This window comes from Tupaia chinensis, unplaced genomic scaffold (genome assembly GCF_000334495.1).
Source record: "Tupaia chinensis unplaced genomic scaffold, TupChi_1.0 Scaffold000294_5, whole genome shotgun sequence".
Lineage (NCBI taxonomy): Eukaryota > Metazoa > Chordata > Mammalia > Scandentia > Tupaiidae > Tupaia > Tupaia belangeri.
In genome coordinates, this window is record NW_006159782.1 from 3,109,434 (window position 1) to 3,124,020 (window position 14,587).

The 14,587-nt window shown below is 37.8% G+C and overlaps 1 protein-coding gene across 1 annotated transcript in view; it reads left to right on the plus strand.

Moving 5' to 3' along the window:
- Positions 1-14,587, plus strand: part of ENTHD1 (ENTH domain containing 1) — a 120,011-nt gene that overhangs the window by 45,326 nt on the left and 60,098 nt on the right. Inside the window, exon 4 of the mRNA XM_006150754.2 lies at positions 7,185-7,303. Coding sequence (XP_006150816.1) covers positions 7,185-7,303 — 119 coding nt within the window. The remainder of the gene's footprint in view (positions 1-7,184; positions 7,304-14,587) is intronic.

Sequence of the window (14,587 nt, forward strand, 5' to 3'; positions counted from 1 at the left end):
CCCTCAGCTGCTAGGAGGACTCTCAACTGAGTCCTTCTCTGGGAATTCCCAACAGCTGAAGAGAACCTTTTTGTTGAAGGCCATGCGCTTTCCTAAAGAAACACATATCCAATGTCTTGTGGATATGGTCCAGCCCTCCTGCTTTAAGGCAGATCAACTGTGAAGAGCATGCTTCAAAGCATCTGAAGTAATCTGCTGTGTCCTCTTTTGTAATCACATTACAATTCAGTTTCTCCCTTGGCCCCATCCTGCCTCCCTCCCTCCCTTCTCACAGATCTGTTTCTAAAAGCACTTCCACATGAGTCTCCCATGGGGAAACTCTGAGTCTTAGAGTCAGTTTCCTGGAGACGCCAATCTACAACAATGACATTTCCCCTACATTTAAAAATCTAGGATAATAACATGTGTATAAATAGAGAAAGAAAATAGAGAATAAAGCAGATGAGGCAAATGTTAACAGCTAGTGGGTCTGGATAAAGACTATATGGAAGTTCTCTGTACTGTTCTTGGAACTTCTCTGTAAGTTTGAAATTATAACAAACATTTAAAAAAATAGGCCAGGGGGCTGGCAGGTCGTGTGGTGGTAAAAGGCACTGGACTCCCACATGACCAGCCATGGTTTGATTTCCAGACCTGGCGACTTGCTTTCTCATCCTTCCTTTCCCTCTGTTCAAATTAAAATAATAATAACAAGTAAGAATTTTAAAATAAAATAGGCCAGTGCCAGCCAGTGGCATGGTTGTTAAGGCAGCTGGACCCCACATGGGTAACTGGGGTTTAAGTTCTGGACTAGAGTGACTTGAGGAACATGCTGGGCATGTGTGTGTGTGCCCTGAGTCCCAAAAGAAGGATGAAAGGATTTTGGCATACCTGTTCCCCACATGGGGATAGAATGAAAATCTTTCTTGAAAGGTGAATTTTAAGGTTACCAGAGAAAAGCGTGTTTTTTAATAAGGTATTCTCTCATTTCCCTCCTATCTTTCTCTCCTGTCTCTCTCTGGTAAGTGCACACACTCACTGGAAAAATTAAAATAAAAAATAGGACAGATATAAATTACTTGAAGATGGTTAAGTGTAGTTATGCTCCAATACCATGAAATTAGAGTCAGGGTTTCAAACTCACAATACTCCCACAGTTAGTTGTAAACTTAATGAGACTTCACTTTTATATCTTATCAGTTCTTTGTTAGCCCTCCACATATTTTCTGTGATGATGTATTTATTATTAAAAATTAATTTTATTGAGCCAGCAGGTGATGTGGTGAAGGCACTGGACTCCCACATGGCTAACTGAGGTTTGAGTCCTGACCTGGTGGCTTCAAATTCACACTGGGCACATGTGCATGCATGCCCAAAATCCTGAGAGGAGAAGGGATTGCTGTGTGACCATCCCCTGGGGAGGGGGACAGGGTGTGTGATTTCTCACTTTATAGACTGTTTCTGTCTATATCCAGCCAGTACATGCACCCTTAAATTTTTTAGGAAAAATAATTTTGTTAAATTAGATCTAAAATGACATTTTCAATCCATAGCAACAATGTTTATTAGATTTTAAATAATAAATGAAACAGTTTGGAAATGTGTTAAGTTTATGGAATGTTTCAATTCCAAAATATACTATTGATTGTTAATGTATGATCATTCGAATGTCAGTTTGATATCATGCACCCTTAAATTTTTTAGGAAAAATAATTTTGTTAAATTAGATCTAAAATGACATTTTCAATCCATAGCAACAATGTTTATTAGATTTTAAATAATAAATGAAACAGTTTGGAAATGTGTTAAGTTTATGGAATGTTTCAATTCCAAAATATACTATTGATTGCTAATGTCTGATCATTTGAATGTCAGTTTGATATCTCATCTAAGAACGATCACAGAGTTCACCAGTTCTGCTTTGTGGTATTATCTGAGTGGTACAGGCGCAACGAGATCTACAGCTTCTCTCTAGATAGTTTCTACAAAGTACTTACAGCCTTAATATCTAAGCGCTCATCCTCAGATGACTAACAGCATCATTTCCTGCAGCATCTTCACTTTTTCCTGTGAGGTTTCTCGTTCACATACTGATCTCCTTGGCTTCTGACTTCACAGGCTCACTTGATAAATGGCTTATACCAGAGGGACTTTATTTCCAGTAAGGAACTACAAGCCCATTCTCCCTTCCTATTTGCTTGTGAAAATTCAGAAATAAATGTGTAACCACCTAATCTAATCTAATTAAGCACACTTTGCTTTCAGTATTGTGCTATCTGATGCTCTAAAAAAGAATTTCTATAGACTCACTATTCTGCTTTCCTTCTTGACACATAAGATAAATTAAGATAGCTTTATCATACGTTAGCTGTTCTAGACTAAAATGTATCTCTAAATGTGTGATTTTAAATTTTATAATTCTTAGTATTCTTCAGATTCTCTCAAAATTTAAAACTGACTTTCTGAAATTTTAGAATCTACTTCTAAATTATATCTAAAACTTAAGTTTATATTTCAGAGATAATTTTGTTACTGAATGCTGAAGGAGTGATATTATAGTTCCTGATTAAATCTAATGAAAGTAGATAAATGATCTAAGCCCTAAGGCACCACTGTTTTCTATTATTATTTATAAAATCTCCAAGTCCAAAATGAGCCTTTTTTTTTTTAAAAGAGGTTTTTGCCTTAGGACATGTGCACTCTCTGGAGAGAAAGACAGAGACAGTGAGAAGGAAAGTGAGAAATCATCACTCAGGGAGGATGGTCACACCACAATCCCTTCTCCTTCTGGGTTCTTAGATATGCACACACATGTGCCCGGTGTGAGTTTCAAGCCACTGGGTCTGGGACTTGAACTGTGGTCTATTATATGGGAACAGTGATGTAACTGCTATGCTCTGCTGGCCCCCAATATGAGCCCATTTTAACTATTCTGTTTCATGTGGAGTCATAACCAAATGAAAAGGTGCAGCCATAAATGAAAAGTTCTTGTTATTTTTTCAAGAAATCTTGAAGGAGATCTGGCATCTTCAAGCAGGAGTCAGTAATACCTTACTGACTTCATTAAGGTATTACTGATTCCTGCTTGAAATAAATTTTCTCCTCCACATTTATCGGAATCCTCATCCATAAAGCCTTGTCTAAATTCTGCTTTCTCTTTGAGGCTGTTCCTCATTACTGTGGTGCACATGTTTTTTCCTCCTATGAATGCTTATTCCTAAAATTAGACAATTCACGAAAGTTTTATATATAATTATTAAGTAAGTATAAGTCTGAATGTTAGACTTACCTCTCTGTTCAGGCTATAAACTTTTATACCATCGCTTTCCAGGATATTTTACTTGCCTAATCCCAAGATGATTTTATTGTCTTTTTAGCTATTTATTTTTATTTTTTTTAGAGGTTTTTGCTACAGGGCGCATGCACTCTACAGAGAGACAGAAAGACAGAAAGTGAGAAATCACCCCCCAGGGGGATGGCCACACCGCAAACCCTTCTCCATTCTCCTCTTGGGATCTTTGGCATGCATGCACACGAGCTCAGCGTGAGTTTAAGCCACTGGGTCCAGGACTTGAACCGCAGTTGACTACATGGGAGTTCAGCAACTTAGCCATTACTCTAACTGCTGGTCCCCCAAGATGATTTTAAAAGGTTATATGCCTACTTAGGCATTTTAAAGTTGACATGTGAAGTTTTATAAGTATAAATAACTATAAAGGATGTAATTCTGGCATATTTAAATATCAACATTAAAGACAAAAGAAAAACAAAACAAACAAAACTGTCCTATCAGGCTTTTTAGTGTATCTAAAGGAATCTAACTACCATTGTGATTGATACCTATAGTAATTCATTTAAAGAAATACATGTAGTCTTTTTTAATTCTTGGAATTTTATATCAGTCCATTTTCTCTCTGAGGTCATATTTTTATTCCATATCTGTCACAGAAATTTATCCTAATATTAATTACTTTTATGCTTGAAAGTCTTTTCTACCTCAAATATGTATATAAATTGAAATTATTTTATATGCATTTTCTGTGACCAAAAGTTTTACACGGGGAGACATTCCTTCTAGATTAACTTATTATTACAATTAATTTTAGTACATAGGCAATCAAAATCGCATAAATATAAGTTTTTAATAAATACTTAGAAAAAAATATAGTTTTATGGGAAACACATGCTTTGATAAGTTACATGGGACTGTTCACTTACCATATATGAATATTACTTATTGCCATATAAGCAGAGTTCATCATAAATTCTGTTTTATATTTTTATAGATATAAATGCTGAGAAAACTAATTCACATAAATTGTAGGTGGGAATAGAAGGTGCTTTATGATAGTAATGTCAATTCAGTGAATTCCTTCAAAGTATTGGCCTTCAAATAGGCCAAGTATTATACAGTGATTTATTATAAAAATATTTTTTATTTCGTGTCTACTGTTAACATGACTAAAAATCATCAATACTGGAAGCAAAGAAGTGGAAGCACCTTACTTGGAAAAAGATTTGTTAAACATTCATTAGGAGTAATTTATTCGCTCAGGTCCTGGGAATGATGCCAAAAAATCTTTACTAAAATTTATCAAAGAACTGTTCATTAAACCTGTTATACTTTGACCCAATATACTCCAGAAGTATGAGAAAAAATAAAACTACTAATTGCAATATACCTGTTAATACATAAATTTTTGAGAAAGTGATCTTTTTGTGTGCTTTAAAAATATTTTCATCAACTCTTCTGAACTATACATTTGATTCTTTCGATTTTGGGGACTATTTGCCATATAATGAAGCCAACTCTCAGTGTCAAAACAACTAGCCAATCAAATTTTAACTTTTTTTTCAGAAAACTTCTTTGTTTCTTTAAGTAAATGTATCATAAATATTACTCTAATACACGCCCCTGAATTCTTTCCTGAGATGGGTAGCTCAGGCATGTGGCATGTCATGAGCTGCGACACTGATGACACTGGATGCCCAGCCCTCGTGCTTGCTTTGCTCTGCTCTCAGGGAACTCTCTCTTCGGAAGGATGTTTTCTTTGATGATAGTTGAGACAAGCAGAAGGACACTAAATGGAATGTGTCGACTGTCCCGTTGCCCCATACTATCATAGATATGAATACTAAACATCCTGGTGTGGACCACAGTACCCTGTTGCTGTGCTGTGCTCTGCCATAGGAAGAAATGCAGGAGACAGAACGGACTTTGAAACTCTGCTGCGGGTCTTTCATGTCTTGATTAAGGGAGGCTTGCCCTATACCAGTATTTTTTACTATAGCTTGGTGCCTTAGAGGTTCCTAGGCTTTGAAAAGATGCACCATGGATGATGATATGTCTTTTATAAAGTAGAAAAAAGTTGATTAGGAGAGGGCAGGGGGAGAGAAAACTAGCTAGATGCAGTTGTATTCTCAAGCAGATCAGTTTTGGGAAAGAATATATGTGGAAGGCATGGATCTGGAAATTGATTCTTTAATACTGTCCACCTAGCCCTTCAAAGCCTTTTCATACCCCAGTGGTGTACATACACTGGTTTGAAGGTAGTTTTCTTACACTTTATTTTTTTTATTTTTTATTTTTTTAGGTTTTTGCTATAGAGCGCATGCATTTACCAGAGAGAGATAAAGAGAGAGAAAATGAAAAATCACCCTAACAGGGGTGATGGCCATGCCACAATCCCTTCTCCTCCATTCTCCTCTCAGGATTTTGGGCATGCATGTACATGGACCCAGTGTGATTTCAAACTGCCAGGTCTGGGACTTGAACACTGATTACCCGTGTGGAAGTCCAGTGCCTTAACTACCTTGCCACCTGCTTACTCCCCTTATACTTCTTATTGTGCCAATAATATGCTTAGGTATAGTTATTACTAATATTTTCAGAGTTAGGCTTTTTAGAATTGTTACTAATATATAGAAACTAATGTAAGAAAGAAAATGATATTAAGACTGCAAAAATATCACTGTTTTTAATTGATGTATTTTTATTTTTCCTTTAACGTTTATGTTATTTTTTTAAAAACTGTTATAATTTTTTTAAAGAATTATTTTTTATTTAACTTTATTATTATTTTCCAGTTTAATCAGAGAGAGAGAGAAAGTGAGAAAGCAAGCCATCAGGTTCAGGACTCAAACCGCAGTCGGCCATGTGGGAGTCAAGTGCTCTTAACCACCATGCCACCAGCTGACTCCTACAGTTTATTTTCTAATCAAATACTCCATGTATGTTTCTGACTAGGTTCTCTTAGAACATATGAAATTCACACTATAGTAATGAAGTTCTTTTAAATATTAAGTAGAATAATTATTGTTATTCTTTGCTAAATTTTTATTTGAATAACTTTCACATTTTTAAACTTTATTTTGTTATACCTTATATGTTTTTATTTTCCTGAGAGAGCTTTTTGCTATATGGGTGCATGTGCCTGCCGGAGAGACAGAGACAGACAGAAAATGAGAAATCATCCTCCTGGGGGGATGGCCACACAACAGTCCCTTCTCCTCCATTCTTCTCTTGGGACTTTGGGCATGCATACACACACACACCTGGCATGAGTTTAAAGCCATTAGGTCCAGGACTTGAACCACAGCTAACTATATGGGAGTCCAACAACATAACCATTATGCCATCTGCTGGTCCTATTATACCTTATTTTAAAAATATATATTTCAAGTAATAAAGCTATAACAGAGTTGTTGATGTGGGAAAAGGCTAGAAATTAGGTTATTTTTTAATTTTTAAGTTTATGTTTTATTTTGGTTTATTTATTTATGCTGGAGGGCACCTATGGCTCCAAAGAGAGACAGAGAAGGAAATGAGGAAGCCCCATGGGGAATGACCAACCCTCAATCCCTTCTTCTCTAACTCTCCTTCCAGGATTTTGGGTGCCCACACACACACCCTGCTTGTTTCTCAAGGTACCAGGTCTGGGACTCAAATTGCGCAGCTGGCCACTTGAGTCCAGCCACATAACCACAGAGCCAACCCAAGCTGTGTTTTTTGTATCAGTCTGAATTTGTCAATTATTAAAAGTGGTGTATTAAAGTGAATTATACTCAGAGGTAACCATTGGGAGATGATGTATATTTAGTAGGCAACATGAATATTCAGAAGTGATTAACATAAAAATTGTGAACTAATTTAAAACATTACTGTTTTTTGCCAAAGTAAAATCTTAGCTTTATGTTATTGACAGAAAATGCTTCCAAGGCAGTACTGAAACAAGACCAGTACCCAGACATCCAGTCGCTTCCTGGAGCAGTGGGGTCTCAGGAAACTCTGCCCCTCAAGATTAACACTTGGAAGTCAACAGAGGTCAGTCATCAGGGTAATCCCTTATTGCTGTTGTAATGGATCACCACAGATATTGGGTGGTTCCTTGCATTTCCATGGGTTCTAGTCTGTCCCAGTCTCACTGGGCTAAAATCAAGGTGTCTTCAGGGCTGCCTTCCTTTCTGGGACTCTAAGGGATGATTCGTTTTCTTGCCTTTTCCAGCTGGTTGTGATCTAAGAGAAACTGTGCTGGTCTTTTAACTTCGTTTTCTGGTGTCTTTTGTTATACATGGTCTAAAATATGAATAAGATCAAATTACCAAAATTTTCCTTTATGGTTTGTGCTTTTTAAGAAATCTTAAGACAGTTTTTTTTTTTTTTTATCCTAATGTAATAAAACCTTTTACTTATTTTTTTCTTCTAATTGTTGAGGTCCGTATACCCTTGGGAATTTTACTATATAAGATAGAGGTTTATTTTATTTGTACTCTATGGGAAGGCGACATTTAATTTACTGACTAATCCATCTACATCTATTCATTAAAAAAAATCTTTTGGGGCACCAGCCCATGGCCTGATAATTAAGGTGGCTAGATCCCACGTGGCCATCTGGGCAGTTGGAGTCCTGGACTTGGCAGCTCGAGAAACATGCCAGGTGTGTATGGGTACATGACCAAAAACCCCAAGAGGAGGAAGAAGTGGAGAAGAGATCGCAGTGTGACCATGCCTCTGGGGTGGGGAGGGGTGTGCTTTTTCCTTTCTCTTTGTCTCTGGTGGGTATACTCTCTCACCGAAAGAAAAACGTCTCTATCTGCATCCCAGCCCAACCCTGACACGTTCCCTGGCAACCACTAATCTTTACTCCATCTCTGTAATTTTTTACATAAATCAAATCAGACAATATGTAACCTTTTTGAGACTGAATTTTTTTTTTACTCAGTGTAATTCAGATTGTTGCATGTATTCACTGTTTTTTCTTCTCTATTCATGAGTAGTGTCTCATTGTAAGGATGTATTATTTTATTTATTTATTTATTATTTATTTTCATTTTTTTCTTTAAATTTATTTGTTTATGTTCATTCACTGTACATCATTACAGCATACAAAATGAGATTTTTCCATCCAGAGTACACTGTATATTGTCTCAATCAAGCACATCAACATACATGTTATTGTCAACAAATAATTTTCCATTTCTTGTTTTCTGTTTGTTTTTCTTTTACCTCCCCCATCCTTGATTCCCTATCTCTTACCCTCTGCCATCTCCCACTCTCTTCCCACACTGTCTCTGGTATCTATGTTTACTTTCTATACTGTTCCCTCCCACACATTTTATTGAATTACTAAAGATCTTAATTAATCTAAATATTTTCATAGCAAACACAGCAGATATATACTTTTCTATGAACACAAGTCTAACTTTAGACATCCTATAAAGTAGACCTAGCTGGGGCTATATATCTTACTGTGGTCATCGAATGGATTTTTTTTTTCTGAAACTTTTTTTTTTTTGTAACTCAATTTACATTCTTTTCCTAAGCATCATCACAGCATACAAAATGTGATTTCCCATCCAGAATATACTGCATAGTGACTTAATCATGCATATTATTATCAAAAATGTATAGTTCCTAGAATTATTTTTACCCCTCTTTCTGACCCTCTGTCCTTTCCCACCCTCTTCTCCCACTGTCTCTGGTGTCTACAATTGTCTTCCATTCCTTTTCCACCCACATTGTATTGATCACACAATTTCTTAAATAATCTAACTACTTTCAATGGTAAGTTCACATGGTACTATTAAAAAAAAAGTTTTAATTTAAATCATAGAAATGCTAAAGAACTTTTCTTAAAGCCAGGAAATAGGTTAGGATTCTGTTCAAATGGTAGGTGCATGAACCTATCAGTCTCATGTACTTTATCTTCTGTTCTGGTTCCATTTTTCCTATTAAATTCTGGGATATAATATTCAACTCCAGAACTTGTATTTTTATTAATTTTTTTAAGAGAGATTTTTGCCATAGGGCACATGTGCTTGCTGGAGAGACAGAAAGTAAAAAAATCCCCCCTCCCCACAAGGTGGTATGCCCACTCTAAAATCCCTTCTCCTCTATTCTTCTCTCCAGATCTGGGGAATGCATGCACATGTGCCCTGCATGAGTTTTAAGCCACCAGATCTGGGACTCAAACCATGGTCAACTATGTGGGAGTCCAGCAACGTAACCATTATACCATCTGCTGGTGCCAGGGTGTGTCAGTTTATTTAACCACTCATCCATTGAAGAATATTTGTGTATTGGGACCAGCAGTTGGCGTAATGGCTGTGTCACTGGACTTTCATGTAGTTGACCCTGGTTCGAGTCCCAGACCCAGTGGCTTAAACTCACACCGGACGTGTGTGCGTGCATGCCCAAGATCCCAAGAGGCTAATGGAGAAGGGATTGCGGTGTGGCCGTCCTTCCTGAGGGGGAGGGGTGATGATTTCTTGCCTTTTGTCTCTCTGTCTCTTTCTTTCTGGCAAGCACACATCCCCTATTGCAAAAACTTCTCAAAAAAAAGAATATTTAAGTATTTCCAATTTGGAGCTATTTATGAGTATAGTTGCTGTGAATATTTGTTTGTGGGTTTTTGTGAAGTTTCATATCTCTGGGATAATGTCTAAGGGTATGATTACTGGTTGAATGATAGATAAGTTCAAGCTAAGTTTTGTAAGAAACTGTCAAATTCTTCTCCAAAGTAGCTATACCATTTTATATTCCCATCAGCATTATATGAGAAATCCATTTTCTATGCATTTTCACCAACTTTTGGTATTGCAAATATTTTTATTTTAGCTCTTCTATTAGGTTTGCAGTGATACTTCATTGTAGTTTTAATTTGCATTTTCCAAGTGACTAATGATTTTTAACAGCATGTTCTTCTTTATGCCCTTAAAATATCTCTTCGGTGAAATGTATATTCACATCTTTCGCTCATTTTCTAATTGAATTTTTTTTACCATTGAGTTTTGTGAATTCTTCATACATTCTGGATATGAGTCCTTTGTTAGATATGAGATCTGTATATATTTTCTTCCAATCTCTCTTTTTAAAATTAATTCATTGATTTTTGCCTTAGGGCACATGTGCTTGCCTTGGAGAGAAGAGACAGAGTGGTAAAGTGAGAAGTCATCCCCCAGAGGGGATTGCCATGTCACATTCCACTCTCCTCCATTTTCCTCTTGGGATTATGTACATGCGCCCCATGTTATTTTCGAGCTCCTGTGTCCAGGACAGGAACCACAATCAGCCATGCAGGAGTCCAGTGCCTTCTTTTAAACTGGTTTTCACAGAGCAAAACTTACACATTTTGATAAGTCTAACATCATATCTTTCATTACACTAACTGCTGGTCCCTCATCATATCTTTCCTGATCATGCTTCAGAAAACTCAGGATAACCTAAGATCACATACATTTTATCTTAGAAGTGTTTTACAAATAGGTCATAGACCTACTTTTAATTCATTTTTGAATAAGGTATAAAGTGTAGATTGTTTATTTGTTTATTTATTTATGACAGCAGATACTGCATTTTTCCAATACTGTTTGTCTGTTTGTTGAAAAGACTTAAATTTGGGACCAGCAGATGGTGTAATGGTTACATCACTGGATTCCCACATGGTTTACTGCGGTTCAAGTCCTGGACCTGGTGGCTTGAAACTCATGCTGAGTGTGTGTGCACATGTGGCCAAAATCCTGAGAGAAGGGATTATGGCATGAGAATCTAGGGGGTGATTTCTCACTTTCTGTCTATCTGTCAAGTGCATGTGCTCTATAGCAAAAGTCTCCACCAAAAAAAAAGAAAGAAAAAAGAAAAGATGAAACTTAAATTTTACTGCAATATGCTTCTTAAGTATGGATTTCTCCCCCCTTTTATCACCCATGGGATTTTTTTTACTGGAAGAATTTTCATCTATTTAATTCTGAAAAGTTATCTCTATTTTATTCAAATTCTTCCTACAGTTTATTTATTTATTTTTGGAGAGAGTTTTACTATAGGGCTTATGCACTGCAGGAGAGGCAGAGAGAGACAGAGAGACAGAAAGTGAGAAAATCACCCCCCGGGAGGATCCTACTGCTTATTTTTATTATTCTTTCTTTCTTGGACTTTTGTTATCTGGATATGTTAGTAATTCTCTATATGCATATGGCTTACCTTTTTTGAAATTAAGGTTTTTTTTTTTTTTTTTTTTTTTTTTGCCAAAGGGCACATGTGCTCACTGGAGAGACACAGAGAAAGGAAAAGAAATAAATCACCCTCCAGGGGAGATGGTTCCACTGCAGTCCCTTCTTCTCTGTTCTCCTCTCAAGGATTTTGGGCACACAGGTACATATATGCGCACACATGGCGTGTTTTTAAAGCCAGGTCCAGGACTTGAACCTACCCCCTTCTGCTGCATTATAGATAATTAGGCCATTTTTCTGTTCATTTATTCTTCTTCACCAGTGTGTACTCTATAATGTTTCCCATCCAGTGAGTTTTTTATTTCACTAACTCTGTTCATTTCCAGGGTCTCTTATTGCTTCTTATTTATATACATTTGTACTCATTTCATCCATACCTGTTTTTTATTTATTTCTTTAGACTAGTGTTACACTAGTCTAAACTAAAAAACTACTTAACTTTTAAGTACTTTTTAACATTTCTTTATTATTTTTATTTTGTCAGGGATGAGATTTTTTTGTTTTTTTGTTTGTTTTTTTTCCTGTGCTTTAAAATATTGAGTTGTAAGCTCTTCTTGAATAGCGCAAGTTTTTCTTCCTCTCTCTGTCCTTACTTCCCTCTCCCTAGCCTAACAGTTTTTAATTTGCCTCTTCGAAACACCTGGGACTGTCTGTCCATGCTTAGGACTTACACTGCTGGGGCTCCTTTCTTTGGCTGGACTCAGAGGTATTACAGATCTGGTCCCTAGACCTAGGGATGCCATGGTTCAGTTGCTCGAAAAGTTTGTGTTCTCTCACTTACCTGAGTATGATACTGTTAGAACCCAACCCAGCCTGTGATTGATGACAGGTTATTTCAGCTTTCCTTATTAGCAGGAGATCCCAGTGCCTGAGGATAATTTCAAGCAGTAAACTCATTCAGCATTCCTTCCTCTTTTTTAATTTGGAGAGGTTTTTGCTAAAGGGCACGTGCACTTACCAGAAAGAAAGAGAGAAACAGCCAGTGAGACAGAAAGTGAGAAATCACCCCCCAGGGTAGATGGCCTCCCGCAATTCCTTCTCCTCCATTCTCCTCTCGGGATCTTGGGCATGCACTCACATGCGCCAGGCATGAGTTTAAGCCACTGGGTCCGGGACTCGAATCCCGGTTGACTACATGGGAGTCCAATGACATAGCCATTATGCTAACTGCTGGTACCCAGCATTCCTTTCTTTTCTTTTTTATTGTTTTTTTTCTTGAGAGGTTTTTGCTATAGGGTGCATGTGCTCGCCAGACAGACAGAGAGACAAAGAGACAGAAAGCGAGAAATCACCCCCCAGGGAGGATGGCCACGCCGCAATCCCTTCTCCTCCATTCTCCTCTTGGGATCTTGGGCACGCACACACACGCACCCGGCGTGAGTCTTAAGCCACCGGGTCCGGGACGCGAACCGCAGTTGACTATGTGGGAGTCCAGCGAAATAGCCATTATGCTAACTGCTGGTCCCCCAGCATTCCTTTCTTGAATGAATATATATATTTTTTTTTTTGGAGAGATTTTCACTGTAGGGCGCGTGCGCTCGCCAGACAGTCAGAGAGAGACATAGAGACAGAAAGCGAGAAATCACCCCCCAGGGGGGATGGTCACGCCGCAATCCCTTCTCCTCCATTCTCCTCTCGGGATCTTGGGCACGCACGCACACGCGCCCGGCGTGAGTTTTAAGCCACCGGGTCCAGGACACTAACCGCGGTCGACTACGTGGGAATCCAGCGACATAGCCATTACGCTAACTGCTGGTTCCCTTGAATGAATACTTTTAATTTGTATTTACCCCTCAAGAGTTGAGCTCCAATTTTCTCTGCCTTATTCTGGACCCAGAACCCCATGGGTCCACAGGCATAACTTTCTTCCCAGCATGTGTTTCTGTGCATGCACTCAGCCATGAAGATGTACATCTTGGGACCAGCAGTTAGCATAATGGCTATGTTGCTGGACTCCCACGTAGTTGACTGTGATTCGCATCCTGGACCCGGTGGCTTAAACTCACACCAGGTGCGTGTGCGTGCGTGCCCAAGATCCCAAGAGGAGAATGGAGGAGAAGGGATTGCGGCGTGGCCATCCCCCCTGGGGGGTGATTTCTCACTTTCTGTCTCTCTGTCTCTCTCTGTCTGTCTGGCGAGCGCATGCACCCTATAGCAAAAACCGCTTCCAAAAAAAAAAAAAGATGTACATCTTCTTTGTGAGCATGACTATATCTCCTTTTTTTTTTTTTAAAGAATTATTTTATTTAACTATTTATTTATTTATTTTGATTTGATCAGAGAGGGTCAGAGTAAGAGAGAGAGGCAGGGAAAATGAGAAAGCAAGCTACCAGGTCTGGGACTCGAACCACGGTGAACTGTGTGGGAGTCTAGCCCCATTAACCACCATGCCATGTGCTGGCCCCAGCATGACTATATCTTCTTAATTTTCACATTTTTCCCCTCTTTTACTGCTCTGTATTTAGATAAGATAGTTATCCCCCAAAATGTGAATTTATAGAACCATCTTGACCAAAATTCATTTTAGTCATGACTATATGAGATCATCTTGTTCACTCTTGTTTTTCTGTTTATTGCATGTTTCTCCTATTAGAAGGAAACCTCTTTGGGAGTAGAGATTTTTTTTAAGTCTTATTCATTACTGAATCTTCAGTTGACAAATTTTTGTTAATGAAGAAATGAATGAATGATGAAAATACATATTAACTTCTTTTCTTTTCCAGTGAGATGCTTGTTTAGGCTCCTCGAAGTACTTTGTTTACTGCTCTCTGCCATAATTCCTATGAGGGAGGTGGGGGTGATTTGTTGACCTGTTCCCAGCCCCTTTCCCCAGTACAACCAAATTGTATTAGACACAGCTGCTTTTCTAGCAGCTCAGAAAGGTACATAAAATTTCCCCGTTCCTTAATTGCATAGTAGCTCACAGATCAAAAATATGTAGATGACTAAAAGATAAGTGATTAAATCCAAATGATTTTTAAATTGGAGATCAGCCTGTTTGTTGCTGATAGCTTTTAAGGTAGAAAATAGACTTGAATAATCCATATACTTTGCAGTCTAAGACATAAAATACCACCTCGTTTTTGTATTGGTCTTTAAA